The sequence below is a fragment of the Dermacentor albipictus genome, chromosome 8, assembly GCF_038994185.2.
Source record: "Dermacentor albipictus isolate Rhodes 1998 colony chromosome 8, USDA_Dalb.pri_finalv2, whole genome shotgun sequence".
Taxonomy (NCBI): domain Eukaryota; kingdom Metazoa; phylum Arthropoda; class Arachnida; order Ixodida; family Ixodidae; genus Dermacentor; species Dermacentor albipictus.
In genome coordinates, this window is record NC_091828.1 from 119902685 (window position 1) to 119926834 (window position 24150).

Below are 24150 nucleotides of genomic sequence, written 5' to 3' on the forward strand. Positions count from 1 at the left end.
AATTTGTGTCATGTACTAGTCTACTTTTATCACTCCTATTGTGCATTCCTGTTATTAGTCGCACTAAAAAACAGTCAAACCCGGGTATAATGAATGCATAAGTTCATTATAGGTGAGTTTGGGTGTATAGAATTGCCTGATATGATATACTGAACTATTCTTGATGCATAAGCTTGTTCGTTATAACTGGCTTTGAGTGCATATCAGCTCATTAGGTGCACTCAAAATTTGGTGCGTTCATCATACCTTCCCACACATGAAACGTGAACAATACTGATAAAGGCCCATATAATACACAATAGTACAGAAAAACATTTTACTACGAGCACAGCCTCATGTTCGTGCCAGATATGGACAAAACGTGCAGATAACTGTATTTGAAAGTTTTATTGCTGACAATAATGTGTGACAGACAAACAATAAAAGAAGCCTTGCAATGGCAAATCTTAGATAAAACGTCGGTAAATATGACCAATTGTAAACCAAGCCATAAAGCACTAAAGAAATGGAAATGGCGCCATAAAATGTGTCCATTAATCCCTGCCACATTTATGAGTTCAATATGAATGAAAGATACTGCATTGTTTTCAATATTACCTGCAGCAAGAAAAGGGCCAGCAAAAGTATGATGGGTGGCAGTTATCAAAATCTGATAAATACGTATAACATCTAGGATCTTATTGTTACTGGGCATCTTTTCCTGTAATGAAACCGTTCTATTCTAAATAATACTTGTAAGTTGAGTGGCCTTAGATCCTGCCGCCTTACTTCAACTGTAATTAGGGTATCGTAGGTGGGGAGTAGTCTGGCCACATTTATGCAGCGTCTTCCCCAACGTCTCCACTGCTTACAAAAGTACATGTACATTCGTGGTGAAATAAAATACTTTGCAGCTGGGAATGTTTGTCGTTCCTAAGCTACATTTCACTGACGCTGTCATAAATGTTGTGCAGAGAACTTAGTACTGAGCTGTGTATGTGTTAACAGTAGTCTTAGCTACGTGGTATTGCAATGCATTGAGATGTGCAATGTCAGGAAGCAGTCAAACCCCTATGTAACAATTGTGGATATAACTAATCAGATACAACTAAGTAAATATAAGTTTTGTCGCTGATATCAGTGAAAAACGAATATTCAATATAATAAAATTATTTTCATGCGGGATGCGACGTCATTGTAGCACTTATTAGCTCACAGAGGCGAGGCATGCCTATATGCAGTGTTTTCTTTAACAATCCGAACATAAACTGAAAAATAGCCTGTGGTAGAGATAGCACAATTAGCTGTACAGCAGAGGCAAAAATTATTTGGACAAGAAGTTGGAATGGAGTTAACGATACTTACTATATAACTTTTAGCTCATCACTTTGGGCACATACTGAAACTTCTGAAATTGAACTGGTGAGTTCGCAAGGCAATCTTAACAGGAATTCTGAGCCTGGCACCAGTTTCAAGCTACGCATTAATTGTGCAATGAAATGCTTTGGTGTTCCAGTAAAGTTTGTCTTGCACTGCTTAAGAAGGCGTTTTGTTCAAAGAGAAAGAACAACAGTTTACACTGCCGTAACTTTGAGGGCACTTATCTCGGAATGCACTAGTTTCAAAACCTGTTCCAAATGGGCAAGCCTTGCAAAGTTGCTGGTGTCACTTGCAACATGTCCTCCAAAGTGATCAGCTTTAAGTTAGCTAATTAAGTTTTGCTAATTATGTATTTGTTGTAAGTCATTGTGCAGAATCATCGAGCAATCTGCCTCGGCCAGTAGAAATTTGTTATCTACCACATGCAATATTAAAAAATTCTGTTACACCACTTTTGTAATGTAACAGTGTAAACAGAGAAGCAAGCTTACGTGCACATTCTAGCAAAAGTATGTGCTTAAAGAATGGCTTAAAAGCAGCCTTAATAAGTATACGTCTGGACGGACGTTCACAGGGGTGGGTACAATCCCGGCGGTGGTGGCGACGGTGGTGTCACGGTGAGCTCAAAAAGGAGGCTGTCATTCCAAGCCAAGCCAGGGTTGGCGTCGAGGTCGCTGAAGGCGACGAACTCCTGCCAGACGTAAGGCACCGTGTGTTCGCCCTGGGATCGCGGAAAGCTGGGGTCGTTTATGGTGTAGCTGACGTGCTGCGGCCCGTTCTGGTTCAGCAAGGTCACCGTCACCTGTTGCAACGAATGGCACCAGAACCGAAACAATCAGAATAATCGAGAAAATCAATGACTTAGTGTTTGTGCCAACTACATGAAGCCAAAGGGAGCGTAGGAGAAATCAAGCACGCTTTATTTTTTAACTTGAAATGCAGGAATGGTAATCAAACAGAGATACGTCGAAAGTTGAAGAAAAGGCAACTTGTTACTAATGGGAGCCAAACCCACAACCTCCACATGATGCATGCGTTGCTCTACTAGTTGACCTGCAGTGGCAACTGCCCACTCTGCTCTGCCTGATCCCTGTCCACTTTCCCGAGTATAATTTGTGGGTGCTAACTGAACCCTGGGAGTCAAAACAAACGACAGTTTTACGAGAAGATGCAGGCTTGAAGTGATCTACAACTAATGGTCGAACAATGTATGTTATTCAGTTAACGTTTCGACAAGGAGACTTGTCTTTTTAGGGGCAGCAAATGCTTTCCTCGGCAGTGTTTAGCTGAACTGAATCTATTTTTCTTGCATAAAGTTAAAAAAAATATATGCGTGAACGACGGCAAATGGTGCACTATGCGAACATGGGACAGCAGAAACGCGAAAGAAAGGACAACACAGTGCTGTTTCTTCTGTTCCTTGCTCGAATAGTGCGCTATTCACCATCACGACTGAGGTGTTCCTGCTTGCCCAAATTACTACCCTGTTATTGGGTACAAGGAGCTACAAGTCTCACTGTACCCAAATGTCAAATAGGGTGGAGGAAAACAAGCTGGTGTGCAGTTCGTGTGCAGCAGAGATAAGCTGGTGCATACAGTTGGTACGCAGTAGAGAATAAGTGGGTGCATACAGTTGGTACACAGTAGTGAATAAACTGGCGCATACAGTTCGTGCACAGTTGAGAATAATAAGCTGGTACATACAGTTGCTATGCAGTAGAAAATAAGCTGGTGCATACAGTTCGTGCACAGTGAAGAATAAGCTGGTGCATACAGTTGCTATGCAGTAGAGAATAAGCTGGCACATACAGTTCGTGCACAGTGAAGAATAAGCTGGTGCATACAGTTGGTACCCAGTAGAGAATAAATAAGCTGGTGCATACAGTTTGTGTGAAGTGGAGAATAAGCTGGTGCATACAGTTGGTACGCAGTAGGGAATAAGCTGGTGCATACAGTTTGTGCGCAGTGGAGAATAAGCTGGCGCATACAGTTCGTGCACAGTGGAAAATAATAAGCTGGTGCATACAGTTGGTATGCAGTAGAGAATAAGCTGGTGCATACAGTTCGTACACAGTGAAGAATAAGCTGGTGCATACAGTTGGAGCACAGTGGAAAATAAGCTGGCGCATAGAGTTCGTGCACAGTGGAGAATAATAAGCTGGTGCATACAGTTGGTACGCAGTAGAGAATAAGCTGGTGCATACAGTTTGTGTGCAGTGGAGAATAAGCTGGTGTGTACACTTGGCACATGCATTTGATGCACAGCAGAGATGAAACTGGTACATGAGGGAAGTTGAAGTGTTAAAATATAACGGGGAGGGTGGTAAAGCAGTGTTCGGTAGTAATAGAAAAAGAGCGGGTGGTTCATACATACTAAGCTCACTCTCCCCCACCCTCAATGGGAGAGAAATTTATATACATGCAGCTCACTCTCCCTGACTCGCAATGGGGATGCCTGGGAATATTAGCCAGAGTCTCTCACAGCCATTGTGGCAGATGCTGTAGGTATTGCATCAGCACCAGAACTAGAATGGATATTACACTGTGAACAGCAGTTGTGAGATTTAAAAAAATGACTTTACTGCGTCCGTTTTGTTTGCCACACTTTGATTCCAGCATGACACAATGTAATGGAAATAAAAAGATATCTAAGCAGCTGCACTGAAGTCAAAGCAATTACAATCATGAGCTTCAAACCTGACATTCCAGTCACTACTACACTGGAACCACTTGGAAAGATTGAACAGATAACACACGTTGTTACATTGTCGTCCCACATCGACAATGTCTAGGATTAGCAAAATTTATAGTGTCTGGAGGCTAGGTCTAAATAATAAATAAACAATATAAATTCAAAAATAAATAAATAAATGCAGCTTCTGGTGTTCATGGCACTTCACGAAGAAACAACTGCTGCAGTGTTTTGCAAACTCCAATGAAAGTGATCGCACCATTAATGTACATTTTTGCTTCTCACTTTCGATGTTATTCGGCCTACTAATATGAATTGCTTGGTCTGCTATATCAGCTGCTTGTTTGTATACATCAGATAAGCATTAGATTCAGTGTATCATGTGCTGTGCTTGTATGCGTTACACATGTTATGCTGTATTATCAATCTGTCAATAAATCAACTTTCCTTTTCTAGCTTACACTAGAAATGGACTTATGGGCTAAAAGCTGCCACAGAAAGCTCAATTTACCCTGAGAAGCGTTGTGCATGACAGCATGAATACAGTCTACAGTCAAGGGTACTAAAACATTAATACAAGCAAAATGAGGCATTTGAAAGCAAATTCACAATAACAACAATGTGTCAAGAAAGAATTCAGCACACTTTCACAGTTCCAGTACTGTTGCGCCTGGTGAGTAAACAAATAACCTGAATCTCTCGTAAACCGTCAAAGAGTAGGATTTATTCTACGAGAACTTGCACATGTTGATAAGATCTATGGAATTGAACTCTGGACTTGCCCTGTGTCGAAACGGCCACGGGAGCTCAGAGTCGTTGGGGCCCCTAAGCAGGACCAGCTGAACAGCCATGAAACGCCCCTTCCGGCTCTGGCCGATGCCGTTGAGGTGTATCCGAAGCTGGAGCCAGTAGCCGGGGTTTCCGGTGCAGAAGATCGGGCTGGACGAATAGCGATGAGTGCCGTGGCGTTGGTGGCGTTTGGCGCGCGAGTACTCCTTCAGGAGCCACCGAAACTGGCCATCCGGGCAAGTCATGACTTGATCCTTTTAGCACAAATAAACAAAAAGGCACGTCTGAGACAACTCCGGTTACAGTTGCAGCGTAGATGAGAACAACTGGTGAGACTGCATACATCTGGGTAACACAATTATGAAGAAATAATATGGAAACAGAGGTGGGCTTCACCAGCAAGTTTTACTTAGCATATGAAAATGAACCACATATCTTCATATTCGAACACTCAGATCCGGCAGTTGTGCACAAAGGAAAGTAGGAGAGTACTTGTGCAAACCCTTTAGAAAAGTGCCTGGTCGGTTTTCCCGCAATGCACGACTGCTCAAAATATGGCGGCCTGCACGCTGTTCAAATGGTTGCGATTACTGGGCAGCGAATGCACTGTTATTGTTTCGGTGCAGTAAGATATGATGGGAAGGAATGAAAGAAAGCAAGAACAAAGCACTAGCCACACATTAGTCAGCATTTTAGCAATGACTTTAGCGATATTTCGGGCAAGATGCGGGAAAGCCAGCTGGGGACTTTTCTAAAGGGTTCATTACAGACTCAAATTGCCATCTGACAAGCCTCCTGGTTGGTCGAAGGGTAAATCGATTGCCTCAAAAGGCTAGCAGTTTATCCTCCTGGTTCAGTCCCTAGACCTAGACCAAGTTTTCGTGAAGTGTGAAGCAAATTTAATTAAATTTAATTAGAACATACCAAAATGGCTCCTGCTGCAGCATATCCTGTGACAGCAGGCATATGGCAATTTTTTATTGCAATATCAGTTTTCAAATTCGCTTGATTGCAACATGCGCTTTACCTTTTCTTTTTGCCAGGAAAGATTCACTAAAATATGACATGCACATTTAAATCAAGTATGGAACCGAAATCACAGTACCCGGTGTCCACATCCAACCCCAAAATCTCTAATCCCACCTTCCAAGCCCAGAGAGTGACGATGACTGATGCTCAATACACTGTTACTCATATGAATAAATTTACTTTTTTTAAAGTGAGAGCCAAATAGCTATTTCTCTCTCTTACTATAAAAAACCTGGCGAGGCAGCAATCTAGGGTATTGCATTTTGTATTTTTTCAAGCATTAAAATTATGTCATGCATTATGGTGAAGAGCATTACACTTTCCATTTTTGTGGCTCGGAAAAAAATCACGTGCATGTTGTTATCGTAGAAGCGTTAGAATCAAGTAAATACATTATTATACAGGCACTTTAGCTTACTGGCGGCATCAGCAACATGTCCTGGATTATGTTCAAATGCATGTACTATGTACAGTCAACTTCCGTTAATTTGACCCTGACAAGACCCACGAAATTTATTGAATTAAGTGGTGGGTAGGAGTAAACAAGATGGAGAAAAAATGACAAAACACACCGCTGATTTATTTGGCAGTATTTGCCCGATTCTACCACGCCCCCTAATCATATGCGAGCCCACTTTCCATGTGTATAAAGTAGAATACTGACACCGAGATAACCTTAAAGCTACTAAACAACATAGAAATCTAATGTGCACCCAATTTTTTAGCAAGAAAAATGGACAAGGGTCTCGTATGTGTAAAGTTTCGTTCTTACTAGGGCAGCGAAAAGTGAGCGGAAATGCCAAAGCCGGCATACGTTCCCCACATATCCAAAGTATTCACATTCATTTTGCCATACCGCCACCGCTTTCGCCATATCTACCTACTGTGAGCACATTTGTACATGTGGTTACGCTCATCACCAGACATACAAGCAGTATGTTCATTCATTGATTATCTAAAGGAGTGATTGTGGGCAACTCACCCACACTGATTTTTAACTATGAATGCAGAAGACAATAAATAGTTTTAATCCTTTTAACCTGTTGTGTTCTGGTGGTGTACAAGGAGCAGCTGGAGAAGCGGTCACCCCGGAAGCGGCGGTGATGAATTCGCCCCATCACCCGGCTCTGCAAAAGCGCCAGAAATTGGGACATGGCAACGCTTTGCTGCTGCGCCTTTTCCCGACCTGCAGCTCCCTCTGCAATCTTAATCCAAATCTCGCTCTTGTGGAACGTGTCCTCGTAGAGGCTGAATTTTATATCGTACATCACAGGGTAACGTTTGATGGCGTCAATTAGCATTGTCGCTGACACTTTGGGTGCCATATTCAATGTCTACACACCACTGCAGCTTCCAGTGAAGCAGGACGAGTTTTCGCTTTCGCTGAGGCGAAAAAGCTGGTCCGAGACTGATAAAGCTTGCCGCCTTATTTTCTGCCCTTGTAGGTGGAAGAGCAGGCAGAATACTTTGGATTTCTTCCACTTTCGCCCTCTCTGAGACCGAGCCTGAATGTAGCCTTAGAATCAGGTAAATTCCATAATCGGACATTGTGAGCTACCGTTGTCGCTTGAAAATCTTCCTGGGGCAGGCCAAAAGTAAGCATTTTTGATGGGAGAAGACGTGCATTCAACGCATTCATTGTCCCCTAATCTTTGCCAAGACAGACGCTGGTGGTAAAGTGGCCCCTATTGAGGTCACCTTAGGGGTTGGGTGCGTGTGTGATGACTGGTCAAGTTTGAATTATCCAGCAAAGGCCAACTTTAGGATCGAAATAACAAAAGTTCGAGCCCATAGAAATACATAGTCACCTGCTGGAACCTTTGGTAGGAACCGAATTAACCGGAGTCGAATGAACAAATGTCTACTGTATTATACATGCTGTCCTGCTAACTTGCAGCCTACTTCGAGTGGTGAAAGAGGATACAGAAATGGCATTCCGCATACACCATACACTGCAAAACACTGTCCACTGTCCTCTGTCAAACACTGCTGGAGCGTTGGCATGTGAACGCAGAATAAAAAAAGCACTTTGCAGCAGGGACAATGCTTCATGTGAAGCTGGCCATGGCATATCTGATAGCATAGCTATAGGGGCAGGGAAAAGGAATACATCAGTGTGTCTCTGGTCTCGTTGCGTAGAGAAGCTGAAGACCACTCGCCAAATGCCCTCCAATTTATCCATACGTCCCTGCACCCGCATGCTTCATGGAATTTAGGGCTCATTCACATGGGCAACTTGGAGAGACGGCGTGACCTATCATGACTGGCAGCAAAGCAGCGACTCATGGTGACCAGTGTTCACACAGGCAGGCTCTTCTTGCCCTGTTGGCACACACACAGATGTCTCTCGATTGATGCCATTTATGTCTGCTTGCACCGTCACTGCTACGTAAAGTAAGCACCGACAGTTATGGACATCCAGCTCCTGCACAGCTGATAGGTTCAGTAGGTTCCAAATGCAACTGAAAAAATTGAGTGACACACCCAAAAAAGTCGCTTTCTGACGAAAGTGAACATCTGCGACTATTTGCGACCAACTTGGTCACGCAAGCTCTTCGAGTCGCCGGTATGAATAAGCCCCAAGAGGAAGCTTTAGCTCGGGGCCAACTCCGATTTCGCCCATTCAATACACAGAAAGCTAAAAAAATGAAATGCTCTCATGAAACAACCTCCGGACCAACTTGAATGAAATTTGCTGCATTTGAAAGAAAAAGTTAAATTCTAGCAATTCTTAGAAGCAAAATGTTGATTCAGCGCATATTGCCAGAAATCGGTAAGTTAAAAAAAATACTCTGTGCACAAAGTTTGAGACCCTATAACGTGTACCAAAAGAGGTGGTCACAGTTCTTTTAATCTTGTAATTTGTGCAGCACTGACGAAATACAGAAAGACAGAACAGGAAGTGTACAGGACACACGCTCTCCCGTGTACTTATTCTTGTCTGCCATTTCGTGTTTCACGAGCATTGCATGAACCACAACATGAATACAAAGAAACCTGCTCGGTCATTGATCCTAATTAATGCAGTTCTTTAGACTGTATCTGTTAGAGCATCTCGTGCAGATAAATTTGATGTGTGAATTCACACTCGAGTGAAATATTTACCATGTTTATGAAGATTTTACAAATATCTTGCTCACAAATTAGTAGTATGTTTGAGAGCAGTGTATGACGCATCAACTTAGTCCATTTTAGATGTATTATTAGGTGGAGCTTACAGAATTGTGATATCGTTTTAATTGCTGAGTAACAGAGATGTAAACTTGATACCTCTTTTTTTTTTTAAATTTCGTAACATTTAGTTATATCTTTTTAATTTATGGCATAAATTAAGAATTCACTTCTTACAGTTGCTACATTTTAACCTTTCCATTTAAGTGCAACAGGCCTCATCAATATTGGTGCAGTGGTCGCAGAGAAAAATGAATTCTCCATTCTCATGTATTTAGACATGAGATCTCAAGCTACAGCTTCCTCTTGACTAATACAGCTAACCAATGCAGCAGTACATATCAGCTGATGTACTGGTAAACTATTGCATGACTAACCTAACCCAGCTTAGTGAATTAAACATCCTCCAATGGTTTCTGCACAATTTTTTCTTGCGTAATACTTCACATCGCAAATTTTTCACAACTTCTTTTGTTATTACACTAGAAATCTGTGCTAAGATTAATAATGCAGTCTAAAACCCTCACGTTGTTCACTGGCAGACTTGGCGGTGCCATGGAAGCCATGGAAGCCATTGGTGCTTCTGTCGGAGCCATCGACATCTGCAATGCAAATTTTTTACAAAAACGCGTTATGAACCCAGAAAAACAGGTTGCATTCTCAGTAGCACAGCCAACTCCCATTCGTTCAATGTCACACAATCTGTTTTTCAGTTATACACTTAACATTTGTTCGCTCAGCTCACTGTGCTTTCAATTCACTTCACTGAGTTTAATTCAAATGAGACTTCCAACTAAAGAAAACAAGTTTCCCCCTACAATGCAGCATCTGAATGAAGCGACCTCTGTGTCCAACAAATTGCTTGAGAGAAGAAGAAAAGGAATGTTAGACATTAAGCAACCAGAATATATGGCTTGAACAGAACATTTTGTCTTCAATTCAGATGCCTTGAAAAAGCAGTTAAGTAACAGACTATTTCCCGACATGCAATTACTGCTGAGTGATGAACTTGTTTTGCAGGGCCTACACGAGCATAGTCTGTACAGCTGACTTTACTTACAGCTCATATAAAGAGGCATAAGAATGTGTTTTCTGTGTGTCTATGTTTATTTACAAGGTTGTTTCAAAAGGTAATAGCAATCTTATTGTGTTTACTGGCACTGGTTGCATTTTCTTTTCCATGCTGCATGCAAACTTCCAAAAATGTGAGATTTCATTCAGAAAACAGCGGCTCTTGCAATCACGAGCTCTGTACGCGTTCAGGTCAAATAGCATTCTCTTGCAGCAGGCAAAGAACAATTTCACCAGCCGCATCCCCGCTAGAATCTCAAACAAACGTGCACGTGCACATCTCAAGTGAAATCAGAAAAAAAAAATGCTTTGTCATGATCTGCATGGTGCTTGACAAAGGTAAAAAAAATCAAAAGCAAGAAACTTTTCTTTTTGCCATGGTGGGATAAGCCTGAGCTAAAGATTAGACTAGATTGTAAGGTTAGCCTGTATCATAATCTTGGCGAACCATACCATATCCCTAAACTCTACAGGCATGTAACTTGCAGTTCAAAGCTTCCAAGTCTGTCATACATTTTGTTCTTATAATTGTTCTTCACTTGACAAGTAACAAGAACAAGTACTTATAAGGAACTCACCATAATTTGTAATACCAACTGGTAAAGTACCTGCGGGCCCTAGGACCCTGATTAAAATGTGCTGACTGTATGATCAACTAAATAGAGTAAAGTAAGTTAATCAGAGGCATGCTGTTGACCAAGTACTGTTAAATTTTTAATGCAGCATTGGCCAATAGCATGCACAGCTACATATTTAAAGGAACACAGTCGGGTACGCAATATCAAGCATGCTCTTGATTTCAGCCCTTCACTAGAAATGCTTGAATTTTCTTTTTTACAAGGCTTCTTGGGCACTGCTTTCCTTATGGTGGCAAATAGTCTTTGACTCAAAGCCAAGCTCAGCGACTAGCACAAACTACTTGCACAAGGTCTGATCCGTTAATTTAAATTAGTTGACAGAACAAAGATGCGATCTGATGAACACCGGAACAGAAATTGCCCAGTCCAGCACTCCGCAGTTACGCAGCCGCGCAACACACGTAGGATCAAAGCGTGCAACACAGGAGCAAAACCCCAACCCACACCTGTTTGAAAGAGTTTCCTAGACCGGCAGTTAGAAGTCAGCCGAGACCGAGACGTCTCGCAGGCACACCCACGTAGACCGACACCCGACACGGCGAACCGGTCTCACCTCTGGCCGTAAGCACACAACGCTTGTCGTTTGCGAAGTTGTTCGACAGTTCTCTTATCTTGTTGCGCATGGCTGGCCACGCATTGGGCAGCAAGATGCCAAGGCAGATTGAAAGAAGCCTGCCCATCTGTGCAGACAGGTTTCGCTGGTTGTTGGATCCGCAGTGAGAAGTCGGCAAGTTTTACTCGCACAAGCGTGCCGTAGACTCTCACAGGAGGGTTGAGCTCAGGGCCCAACTCCGGTTTTTATATTCAAATTCAGCTGAACATCGTAGTAGCGAAAGCACATCAGACATAAATGTACTTTTATTATATCTGGTATTCATTACACTGATATTAGCAAAAGAAAATTTGTAGGTTGCAGATTTGCTTTGATATATCCAGTAATTCATTATGTCTGTGTTCGTTAGATTGAGGTTCTAGCATAAGTGAGAAGTGCACTTAATCATCAGGCATCAGACAATCACTGAACCGAGTCGAATGAGATCTGTTGCATTTAAGAGAGAAAGCGAAATTCTACCAACAGTAGAAAGCAGAATTTTGATTTCAGGGCTTCGTAGTTTATACAAAATCGACAACTATCAGTAAGCTAAACAAAAATTAAGCACAATGTTTACAAATCTGTAACTCTGCACGAAAAACAAATATCGCAGTTCTGTAAACTGTGCCTGTTAGTGTATCTCCAGCGGACGAATTTGATACACGAGTTTACAGTTCATGTGAAATTGTTTCTGTGTTTACAAGGATTTTGTAAAGCCCCTACTGACGAATTAGTGATTTATTTCAGAGTGCTAATATACCTCAATTCTGTCAATTTTAGATGACACAATAGGTGGGACTTCCATAGCTGTGATATCATTTTTAATTTTGGAGTTACAATGTTGTGACTTGAATGGCTTGTTTTTCTCCTTTTGATCTTAAATCTTGTGTTTTCACAATTTTCTTAATGAGAAGTGACGGTCTAAATAACAATCTACTCCCTACAGTCAGTAGATCGACTTCTTGTTTTCAATGCAACAAATCTTATAAAATTCGGTGCAGTGGATGCTCAATGAAATGATGTTTTAACTGTGGCAAAAGTTTGGTTTTCTATTTAGATTGAATAACAAATACATGTAGGATTTATGTTGCAGCACATGTTGACAAACAAACAAACAAAGTTCTTGCCTGGTTAGAAAAGCCAATGCTCTCGAAGTTAGTTGGGGCACTTGGTTTTTGAGGAGGTTGTAGCTGAAAAGTCTGTAAACAATGGAAAAATAGTTTTAATATACCAGTGTGAAGCGAAGGCACATGGCGGTACAGAATTTATAAATATGCTGTGAAGTAATAAAGGCAAGGTGAAGCAATACATACATTGTGCACGTTTGCACTGTCAGCTACCATCATAAGTGTCTTTAACAGGAGGTCCCAATACAATCTTCGATTATAGGACCTCCTTATGTATACTATCCACATGTAATTTTCTGCATTTTTACCAATAAATAAAATTATGAAGTTATGAAATGTGCTGAAAATGACACGAAATGCTTAAGACTTACTTTATTTATATTCGATAACTCACTCAATCGGTGTTTGCCAAGTCTAGATTTAAGTGCAGTTTTGTGCATTGAACAAACACTTTGTACAGCAAGATAGTCCCTCCATGCCATATATGCACAAATCAATTGTAAAAGAGACAACTAAACAAAAAGAGGAAAACTATACTTTTTTTTTTTCATTTACCGTAGGCTGGACTGCCCCACCCTGGGACTCATATTGTGCCAGTCTCTGCTCCATCTGTTGAATGCGGTTTCTCAACTCATTCTGTGTGCCCTGCAGAAAAAAATGCATAAGCATCAAAACATGCTACAGCAACAGCGGCTAAGCGTTTTTTCGTCTTGTGATACAGCCATTCTGTATGCCGCTGTGCCTGAGGAACTATCACCGTCATGCCCTGATAGCAATGATAACAAAATACAAGTGCAAGATATTGAAAGCAGCCATGTTTACCTTTAGGAAAACGCTTCGCCAAGAAGAAAATTGAGACGATTGTCATTGTGATCAGGTGCTGTCGGGCCGGTCTGTGTTTCAAAGCATCAGGGGGAATGCCTGTGAATGCTTCTGAAGCGTTTGCATACTTTTGGTAGAAGTGGCTGGGACACTTGCCCTATGATCATGTACCTGCCAGCTGTGTTGCTTAGAAATGCCACTTCCAAGTAACCTAAAGGAGTACTACTAACGTGAAATTTTCAACTTCATTTTCTCATCTACGTTTAAAGGGCCCCTTACCAGGCAGGCTCCACTGTAAATTTTGGCTACACAATGGAAGTTGTGAAACACCGTCGATGGATAGCTTTATCGAAACAATTTTCCAACTCAGTTTATCATTGGAGCAGATGTAGAAATTGAATTCCCTGTTACCACGCCACCAGGGGGTGGGTACAACAGCCAGTAGAGACATTCTCCCTCTCTGCCTCAATTAGCATCCGCAAGTGAGGTTTGTTCCCCGCCTTCTCTCATATCGGAGCCAAGGGACCACAGCACGTTCATGTGGCATCATGTGGCGGGCCCCATCTCCCCCACCCTCACTTTTTTTTATTCTCTTCTTTTTCTTGCTGCAGCGGCACATTTTCAGTGGCGGTGGCGGCACGCGTGTTCCACATTGGCTGAATACCCAAAGTCATGTGTCATGGTGAGCGACGTTGGTAGTGCTGCGTTTTGTGCAGAAGCATTTGTGCATGTGATCTTGACTCTCTGCCTGGCAGCGGTGCTTCCTTGAGAGGCATGGCGTTTGGTTTGAAATTTCAGGTGTTTTTGTAGCATGCAGCACTGTAATACTTTGCAGGCACGATCGTCAGCAGATCATGATGTGTATGCCGTGCTGGTCTGTTTTAAACAACCAAACCTGATGAGGGGCCTTTTAAATGAAAGTCTTCGACCTTGAAACACTAGAAAAAATACTGGCAAGCCTCAGGGTACACTAAACAATTTACTGTACAGGCGAGTTCCGTTAATTGTACCCTGACGGGACAGACAAAACTGATCGAATTAGCCGACAGGCCAAATTATGCAAGATGCAGAACAATGGTAAAACACACCGCCGATTCATTTAGCAGTATTTGCACTAATATAACACGCCCCCAATTCAAATATGCGCCCACTTTCTATCAGTACAAAGTAGAAAATTAACATAGAAATGACATTAAAGCTCCTAAACAAAGTAGAAATCTTACTTGCACCCTATTTTTTAGCATGAAGAATGGGCAAGAGGGTCTAATATGTGTTGCTCAATGGTGACCGGTTTTCTAAACTCAGTTTTGCCACAATAAATATGCGCTATACGGTAAAGTGCACAAACGCTGCAAAGGTGGTTTTGATTTTGTGTCCGATTGCACCGTGAAGGCAATCTTCGGCACAGTTATCTGGGGGGAAAAAGGCACACATTAGAACCGGGTAAATATCATAGCCAGAGATTGTGAGCTATGGTTACTGCTTCAAGATACTACTAGGACAGGCCGAAAATAGGTACTTTTGATGGTAGATTTTATCACGTGCGTTGAACTCATTCACTGTCCCTTAAGCTCAGTCGAGACAGATACTGCCAGTTAAGGGATCACTATTGGTGTCATTATAAGGGCCTGGCATATGTGCGATGATTGGTTAAGTTCAAATTATCTGGTGAAGGCCAATTTCAGGATCGAAATAACAAAAGTCTGGGCCCATAGAAATGCGTGGGCATAGGCCGGGACCTGCAGTCGCGATCAAATTAATTGAAAATCGAATTAACCATAGCTGACTTAACGGAATTCTACTGTATTAGCTTCATCTACTAGTTTCAGTTTTGATTACCCCGAGTCATATGTGACGTCATGTCATGACACAGAAGGTGATCACATCGGAGCCGGATACTGCAACATTTCGACACTAGCTTCAGCATGCTCCGTTGCTTGGTATGCTGGTACATCGGGTCGCACAATGAGTAGGAGCAGACTCGACAAATGGGTGAGCTGGATCGAGTGCTGAAACATTACGATGTCCTGCTCCCAGATGACCACCTTTTACATCATGATGTCGCGACGCACATAAGCCTTAGGAAATGAAACTGAAACTGGTAGATAAATCTATCATAGTAAACCAGTTAGGGAGCTCTGATGCTTTCCAGTATTTTCTCTAAGATTTCAAGGTCGAGCTCCTTTGTCAGAAGCAAAAAAAAAACGGAGAAATGAAAAGTCGGAGATGTCATGCTAGTATTCCTTTAGCCTTGATGTAGTATATATCAAGGACACTGATCACTGCTGCAGTGGCCAACATTTACCACAACCCGATCCAGACAATTTCTCCAAGGATGAATTACCATCTGGATGTGTTTCGAGAAGAACAATTTGATGCACATATTGAGCCACCCTAGCCTAGGAAGTATGTTTCGTATAGATTGAAGTGCTCGCTTCAATACCCCACATTTAATAAAGTCCGGGAATGAGCTAATCGGTACAATACCTTCCTGGTGAAACAGCGTTAGAGACACACAAACGATAGAGGAACACAAGGATGAGCGCTGACTGCCATAAAAGGTTTTATTGTGCATGCACAAAAATATACCTTGAGAACTGGGAAAGAAGGAAAGGGGCGAGTGATCGTCGAATACCTGTTGCTGCGCATGCGTCGAGAAGGTAAAAGGCATTCCAGAGTAAAAAACCAGCAAGGTTAATCTCGGAGAAACGTCCGCTCCATGTCAAAGAGGGCAATCGATGAGGCATTTATGCAAGACGGGCCCTTATTCATCCTTGAGAACTCTTCAAAAGTTTTCCTAGCTACAGGATCCCTGTATCTGCGCAAAACTTGTGTGGCTTCGAGTGAAGGGGCGCAACCACACTTCACACAATGGATAGTAAGATTGCTTCCATTCTTGGATGCCATGTTGAGTGCATGCTCTAAAAAACGGTCATTTAGAGACCGTCCCGCTTGGCCTATACACGATCTGCCGCATGAGGTGGGAATTTCGTAAACAACTTTATGTTGCAAGAAACATAGCACGATGAATGTTTCTTGCTGCACCGCCTGTGGTTGTCCGCGTGTCTCTAGCGCTGTTTCGCCGTGAAACCCCCACATTTTACTTTATAAGAAAGGGATGAAGGAGCGAAGGTCTTTGTGTGAAAGCTTTGCAGTGTGGTGCAATGACTGAGACAGCGAAAAAGCACCACCAACAGGAACATTCGAGGCACCCTTACCGCAGAATGTGTGCAGTGGTGCTCGAAGCCAATGTTCAGTCCTTTCAAAGTGGCATTCACCTCGTTCACTTGGTTGCGAAGCACGTCACGCTCATTTTGGATGTCCTGCACAAACAATGTACCACAGATGCTTTACGGAGTTTCCTGGATAACAATCCTGCTAGTTTGCACAACTGTCAGTGGGTTACACCTGCACCTCACGCACTCACAAAGGTAGCATTGAAGCATGTAGCCATAAGCTTTGATGACCATCCCTGTAATGTGTAATCTAGTGAATACGCATTTTATCAGCATATTATCTTAAAGCCATTACATATAGTAATCTTGACATCTGCCTGCTGGTTCAAAAGCAGAAGCTGTGCACAGCAGAGCAATGCTATTTCAGAAAAGATTAGTTGCCTGAATCGAGTAAATGAAGGAAACCCTTTTCTGCTTTCAAAGCTAGCATAATTAACAAGGAATGTTAACCAAGCCCTTGCTTTCCGAGGAGATTCTCTAATGTGCGCTTTCAATTCTCTGCGAATAGCAACAGCTAGCCTATTGCTGTTGCAATTACCTTCTGTGTAAATATATGCAAGTGCCAATCCAGCGCCACAACAGTTTAAAAGAAAAAAAAACTTCCTTTCTCTTGTAAGCACTGTGGTTGCTACAGCCTCACAGTTTGCAAAAGAGCCTGAAGCATCTTTTTTAGTTGGAATTGTATCACCCTTGGTCACAGCCAATTTTTTTTGTAGTTTGACCCTACTCTAACAAAGGTTTTATGCCTAAAGTAGTTTAATTCTTGCACTACACATGAACTTAGTGAACCAAGCTATGGACACGGAAAACGTAGCGTGCAACGCGTGCACTCACCTCCAAGTTGCGCCTGTACTCGGAAAGACGTGACACGATCATCCGCCTGTGTTGCTGCCAGTCATTTTCATGGGCCGCCACCTCTGAAGCAGAGCCCTGGAATGGCAGAAGAGAAGCCCATCATTCTTCCACGTCCACGTTGACGCTTAGACTAGTGTCCAGTCTAAGCGTCAACACATATTTTAAGATTAAAAGAAAATATAATCTATTGCGAATCAGCATTCATATTTTTCTGTGTTTTCTTTAGTATTACTTAATAACCAAGTAAAGAGGTAGGTGGGAAGTGGAGAGATAAAGTTGCAGTGATGTGGATTAGAAAGCTAACGAGGGTAGTCAATTGCCTCTGTGTAGGGAATATAAACTGCATTCTACATGAAATGCATCATTATTGCATAACATAGCAAGCTTTTCAGAAATTCTGTCAAGAACAGGTACATATGCCAGCAGTTTATCTAAAACAAGTTCAAGCTTCTCATGCGGAAGTTAAATGGACTTGATATGCAATATACTGTATGGCTAGATTGTACTAACCTGAAAATCGCAGCCAAAGTCAGCCATCCAGCACCTCGGAGTCCCATCAGATTCCATGTTTCCGCTGCTGCTGGTCGAGCCATTAGCTTCATTGTTGGCTGAAGAACTGCCGCTGCCATCACCACCCGGAGGCGCAAACGACATCATGACTTGATTGCACTGTCTCAGGTGGTTCTGACAGAGAAAGGACAGAGCGAGACAGCACATGAAAAAGATTGTTATTTTCTGCCTTCTATTATACATGCTGGAACACGGCACTGTGAAGCAAGACTAATGACACTTGGACACTTGGCACACGTGAAGTGAAGAACATAAACTGTCTGATAGCAACAACAGGAAAAACATGAATAGCGAGATTAACCAAGTAGCACATAGTCACGTGGCCTTTCTTATTGATGTCAAGTTCGTATGCACGTGAATTTCTCTTTTCAGCAGTTCAATTTCTCTAACAAAGAAATTGAACTGCTGAAAAAAAGAAAATCGTGCTTCGCAGTGCAAGGTTCCACAATGTCTCGGAACCATTTGGTCCGCTACAACACATTATTGGACAACTACTCTCAGATTTCATTTGTGAGCTAACAAAAACGTAAAGGGGCCCTGAAACCCCTTTCTTTGTAATTCTGAGCAATGTGCTCTGGAGTGAGAGTGATGCCTTTCAAGGAACCTATTCCCTCACCAATTTTCGGAAATTCCCTCATACTAACAGAGATACAAAGACTACATGCAATGTTTACCTTCCCTATCTGCCCTCAACTTATAGACCTTTTTCATCCGCGATGTGGCAGCACTGCGTTCATGACCCCAGAGAACTTCAGGTCAGCCATTTACGAGAGTCATGTTAGCCAAAAACAAAAAGTATTTTGCCGCATACTACACTGCAGGCTCATATTCTTGATGTTTTCAGGTAAAAGAATGTGCGCAATTTGTCGAACTCAGGTGCGGGCATTTTTTTTTTTTTTTGCAGTTAACAATACAATTCATTGTCAAATACTCCAACTCCCCAACAAAGCTGGTGCCAGCTGGAGGGTCCTGTAAGTTTATAGGCAAATGTAACTTCTGTTGCTCCTGACAGCTTAACCGGAAGTCTTCCGGGAACTCTGTTTGTAAGCATGAAAAAGGTCTATTGATCTCTCTTGGCTAGGGCAGTGCCAACAGCCAATGTCCTGTCCAGGATGCTTTTTTTTCTTTTCCGTCTCTTTGCAGTGCACTTGCAGTAATTAACCCTACAAGGCCATTGCATGACAAAGGTGCTTGAAGGTGACAGAAGAGAACATTCGCAAGAAGATCTTGGTGGGCTAGTTGGTGCATATTTCTTAGCATAATCGTCTGCTTGAAAGAAACACAACTACACAGGGACATGTGCACATAAACAGGACGAGCGCACTTGTCCTGTCAATGCGTGTCTGTGCAGCTGTCTTTTTTTTATGTAGACTATTATGCTAACAGATATGCCCCATGTAATGCCATTGCTGATATTTCATGGGGGGGAAAAAAGCAGGGCCTTTGAAGCTCACAGGAGAGATCAAGTGATCTGTTATGTGAGATTGTATATATATATAGGTTCCTTGTTGCATACAGAGGCTTAATATTTGGCTTGCAAGGTTAAGGTAACATCGTCTACTGAATGGGAATCTTTTCTTATTGACTTCAAAAAGTGCTTCATTAGGGACACTACAGAGAAACAGAGAGTAAATATAGGCTAATAAGCTATTCTTGAAGAACAATTCTTTCTTTTCACTATCATCATCATCAGCCTGTTTTATGATCCACTGCAGCACGAAGGACTCTCCCTGCAATCTCCAATTACCCCTGTCTTGCGCCAACCGATTCCAACTAGCGCCCGCGACTTTCCTAAATTCATTGCTCCACCTAGTCTTTTGTCGTCCTCGATTGTGTTTTCCTTCTCCTGGTACCCATTCTGTAACCCTAATGGTCCAATGCGGTTATCTAACCGGCTCATTACATGACCTGCCCAGCTCCATTTTTTCCTCTTGATTCAAATCGGAATATTGTCTATGTTTCGCTGTAATATGTACGTTATTAGAAGAGTAAATGACGGTGAAATTTTCATGCTTTAATTTCGTGCTGTAACTCCCAGGCCTTCAGTGTGACCTCATGGATTGCAAAAGCCTTTTTGCATTTCAGCCATTGCTGCTAAGTAAAAGCTTTTGAAACTTCCTACTTAGGCTGGCTTTTTTAGAACACAATCTAGACTATTTTCACTGACAAAAGTTTAACCAGGCCCAAGCAGACGGCCTCGAAATCCATGATGTCATGACTAGGTGGTGTCGGAAATTCAAGGCAGCCATTGCCACCCGTGTTTCGTTCTTTGCAGCCTTTCTGGCTTAGTTTTCTTGTGGTAAGAGTTAATGTTTTCTTTATATTGTTGCAGGGTAATTTATTACCGCGGCCCAAATTGTTTATATATAGTGACGTCCCTTTAAGCATTTTCTTCCTTTATTGTATACCATAAACCCTTGAATTACACAGCATGTTAAAAATAAAAGGCAGTCCACTCACTCTGAGGTCACAGATGCGAGGTGTTAATGTACAGCCCTGGCCACGGTTGGGACACCAAGCCTGGAACTGGGATGCCTTGGTCTGAACGGAGGTGTCCTCAACAAGCTGCGGATAGAAGCACATATAATAGTATACGTTACAATGTGCAAAGTATGCAGTCAACTGAAAAACCGACATAGTTTATTGAGCAGTTTGTCACAAAGACATTGTGCGCAAGCAGATGAAAGACGGAAACGAAGAGATGATGCAAGCCTGCCTTATTTGCTCACTTTTTAATTCAGAGGAACTGAACAGTGCCAAGCTATGATGCATGAGGAATGACGATGCAATAAGCTTGTAATGTTCTTTTAATACTGCCTGAGGTCGGCTTGCAAGCGTTTTGGCATGCAAGTTCGTTTTTGGACAAGTCGCTGAGAACTGAACAGTGCCAAGCTATGGTGTATGAAGAATGATGATGCAATAAGCTTGTAATGTTCTTTTAATACTGCCCGAGGTTGGCTTGCAAGTTCATTTTTGGACAAGTCACAGAGAACTGAACAGTGGCAAGCTATGATGCATGAAGAATGATGATGCAATAAGCATGTAATGTTCTTTTAATACTGCCTGAGGTCGGCTTGCAAGCATTCTGGCATGCAATTTCGTTTTTGGACAAGTCGCAGAGAACTGAACAGTGCCATCTAAGCTATAGTGCATGAAGAATTAAATTAAATTATGGGGTTTTATGTGCCAAAACCACTTTCTGATTATGAGGCACGCCGTAGTGGAGGACTCCGGAAATTTTGACCACCTGGAGTTCTTTAACGTGCACCTAAATCTAAGTACACGGGTGTTTTCGCATTTCGCCCCCATCGAAATGCGGCCGCCGTGGCCGGGATTCGATCCCGCGACCTCGTGCTCAGCAGCCTAACACCACAGCCACTGAGCAACCGCGGCGGGTCGCATGAAGAATGGTGATGTAATAAGCGTGACCTGTCTTCTTATTGCTCACAATTTAATTCAGAGGAACTGAACAGTGCCAAGCTATGGTGCATGAAGAATGACGATGCAATGAGCGTGTAATGTTCTTTTAATACCGCCTAAGGCTGGCTTGCAAGCGTTTTGGCATGCAAGTTCGTTTTTGGACATGTCGCAGAGAAACGCACCTATGATCGTTATTCCTCTTAACTAGCTGCCACCTACATGTTTCTTGAAGTGTAAACAGACTGTCTTACTTATAATAAATGCTAATGACTATGGGGGACCTATTAATACTATATATGGCAGTGCCCTTGCTACTGGCAACTACTAGCTAAATTAACAGAAAACTAATAAGCTGAAACTACTTAACATAACCTACCTGGCTGCAATGGCCTCATTTGTGTGGCAGAGTGTGGCCAATGATCCATAGGTGCACATTAAATAGCACCAAGTGGTTATAATTTTATTATTATGCGGTATCTCTCATAACAGTGGTGTAGCTTGGGGATGTTAAACAGCAACTTTTATTACTTAAACCAACTGATCATTATGGACTATACAGAAAACTTTTGTTACGTAAGTTCCAGGCACCTGGAACTCATGATAGAAATTGGCATGATAACGAGAGAGCTGCCATGGCAACGGCCAATCGCATGCAGCACTAGCATTATTATGGAAGTTTTCTGAATACAGGCCCACATCCTTCTCAGCCCAGAACACTTAGAGCAAGCTCATAGCAGCTGAACTATTTAGTGCGACAATTACTTTATGTGGTTTCATTCCTGACCTGCCCACGAGAGATTTCGGCTTGATCCACGGGACAGAAAGACTTGCTGGCCTGGCCGAGAAGTGCCTCGAGGCAACGGGTGCAGAAGCGGTGCTCGCACGAGGATGACAGCCAGAGGATGCCAACAAGGTCCTGGCACGAGGAGCACGTGAGCTCGTGTGGCACGGAATGGACAAATTCAAGCTCCAAGCCCTCGCTAAGCTCCGTGAATCCGCGTACTCTGACTTCGTGCGGCATTCGCCCAGGTCACAATCTCTGCGAACGAGTGTGCATGAGGCAGACCTATAATGCTCCAAGTTTGCACGGCCACGGGTATTGCAGAAATCAGAAAGGCAGAGGGCTTATCGATTGGTGCTTGAGATGTATACACAGCTGAGGAAATGCCTGACACAAACATACGAAGTGCTTCCTCATGACAGTGACGAAGAACTTACTCGCATCTGTTGACTCGACCTTAATAGCCGCACATATGAAGAATGCATTTTTGTTGCAACAATTACTCAGCTGACTTGTGTCTCTAGATGGTGCATGCAATTTATTGGCGAGCAACTCTGCCTGGAGATTCTGGCTGTTAAGAAAAAAGAATTATGAATATCCATGTGAACAATGCACATTGACTGTACACCATGGTTATATAAAATGAATTTCTCCCATATGTGAGGTATATTTTCTAGTATTCTCCCAAATTTGCATGAATTACTAATTAGAGATAAATCTAGACTATAACTTAACACAAGTTAACTCAAATTGGTATGCAGTATTTCCTACATACTTCCTCACAGACGTACAGAAATCATTCAGGGAAAGCAGGGGTGTCAAGGTTTCTATTTTTGGATCGACAACTCTGTTGACGGTTAACGCCACGTGAATTAAATTTGTAGTGGATTATTCACTCCATACCCATAGATCTCACAAGTGTGCACAGCTGCACGCGTGATTGATATATCGACGCAATGTTTGTACTGCAAAAAATATATGTCATGCATATTAATGATACGTACGTACTAGGAAATTCAACAGCTATAGCTGTTGAGCCGTTGAAAAACTTACGACGAACGCTAAAATTATTTTTAAAAAAATCTGTGGTTTTCGTGGGCAAGAGATTTCCATCGTCCTTCGGAATTATAACACTTCTTTAAAAATATTTCTACTACGCGCGCTTTAACTGTGGAACGCACGCATGCGGTAACACAGGATGACGTACGCACGCACTTACCACTTCAGGACCGGGCACTTTCTGTCACGCAGCCGAAAATCTCTGCGCCCTGCTAGTCCGCGAAGTGCTACGTGTACCAATCGCGAGCAAGTGGGTCGGTGATTCAGAGGAAAAGGAAACTTCGGCTTCCGAGAAGCTTTTTTCACATTTTTCCTCGAGGAAGCTGCACAGAACAATTGCCGTAAAAGCGCCAGTATAATTCGTATACTTACGGCAGCAACGGCGCGGCGGGCAGCGACGGTGCGTCTCCGATGCGCGGCAAAAATGACACTTCGCGCTTGCGTCCGTAAACAAATGTCAAAGAAGGCGCGTCGTGAGCGGAGCAATCGGGGACTCTGTCGATGAGCCGAAACGTCGCGCAGCACACCCTAGCCGCGGCGAAATTGCGCTGATCGTGACAGGGGGCGCGGCGCGCCTTTACACCATTGTTTTGGAGAAGAATAGAAACTGTCAGGTCTTTTGTTTCTTGGGGGAAAAAGGAGAGAAGAAGAAGCTTGTTTCCGTCACCAACAACGTCACGCGACGGTACACACGTCTCAGGGCCGCGTCGTGTCCACGACCTCCGTCAAAACCGGCTCACCTCGAAGAGGCAACTCGCTTTGCGAAACCAAAACTAAAGCTTCATGACGTCAATAAACTGATATCTAAAATAAAAAAATAACCAAAAATTAGAAACATTGTTTTTGCCCGATTAGTCAAATATAAAACAAATTTTGATGAATCGCAGTTAATAAATATTTTTTTTATAAAATAAGTTCGCGCGAGACGATTATTCGAGG

The 24150-nt window shown here is 42.6% G+C and overlaps 1 protein-coding gene across 2 annotated transcripts; it reads right to left on the minus strand.

Moving 5' to 3' along the window:
• Positions 1-1857: 1857 nt before the first annotated feature.
• LOC139049100 (TNF receptor-associated factor 3-like) lies at positions 1858-23965 on the minus strand. 2 transcript variants are annotated; one of them, XM_070524316.1, is made up of 12 exons: positions 23584-23965; positions 23372-23438; positions 22156-22408; positions 20412-20516; positions 17892-18065; positions 17361-17456; positions 16509-16613; positions 13024-13113; positions 12469-12540; positions 9568-9642; positions 4834-5094; positions 1858-2161 (listed from the first exon to the last, which is right to left on the minus strand). In XM_070524316.1, exons 3-12 carry the CDS (start codon positions 22390-22392, stop codon positions 1928-1930), a joined length of 1449 nt encoding a protein of 482 aa, XP_070380417.1. In that variant the 5' UTR covers positions 22393-22408; positions 23372-23438; positions 23584-23965; the 3' UTR covers positions 1858-1927. The 2 variants fall into 2 exon arrangements, with proteins under 2 accessions (XP_070380417.1, XP_070380416.1); XM_070524315.1 differs by lacking the exon at positions 23372-23438 and having other exon boundaries at positions 22156-22410.
• Positions 23966-24150: the final 185 nt, after the last annotated feature.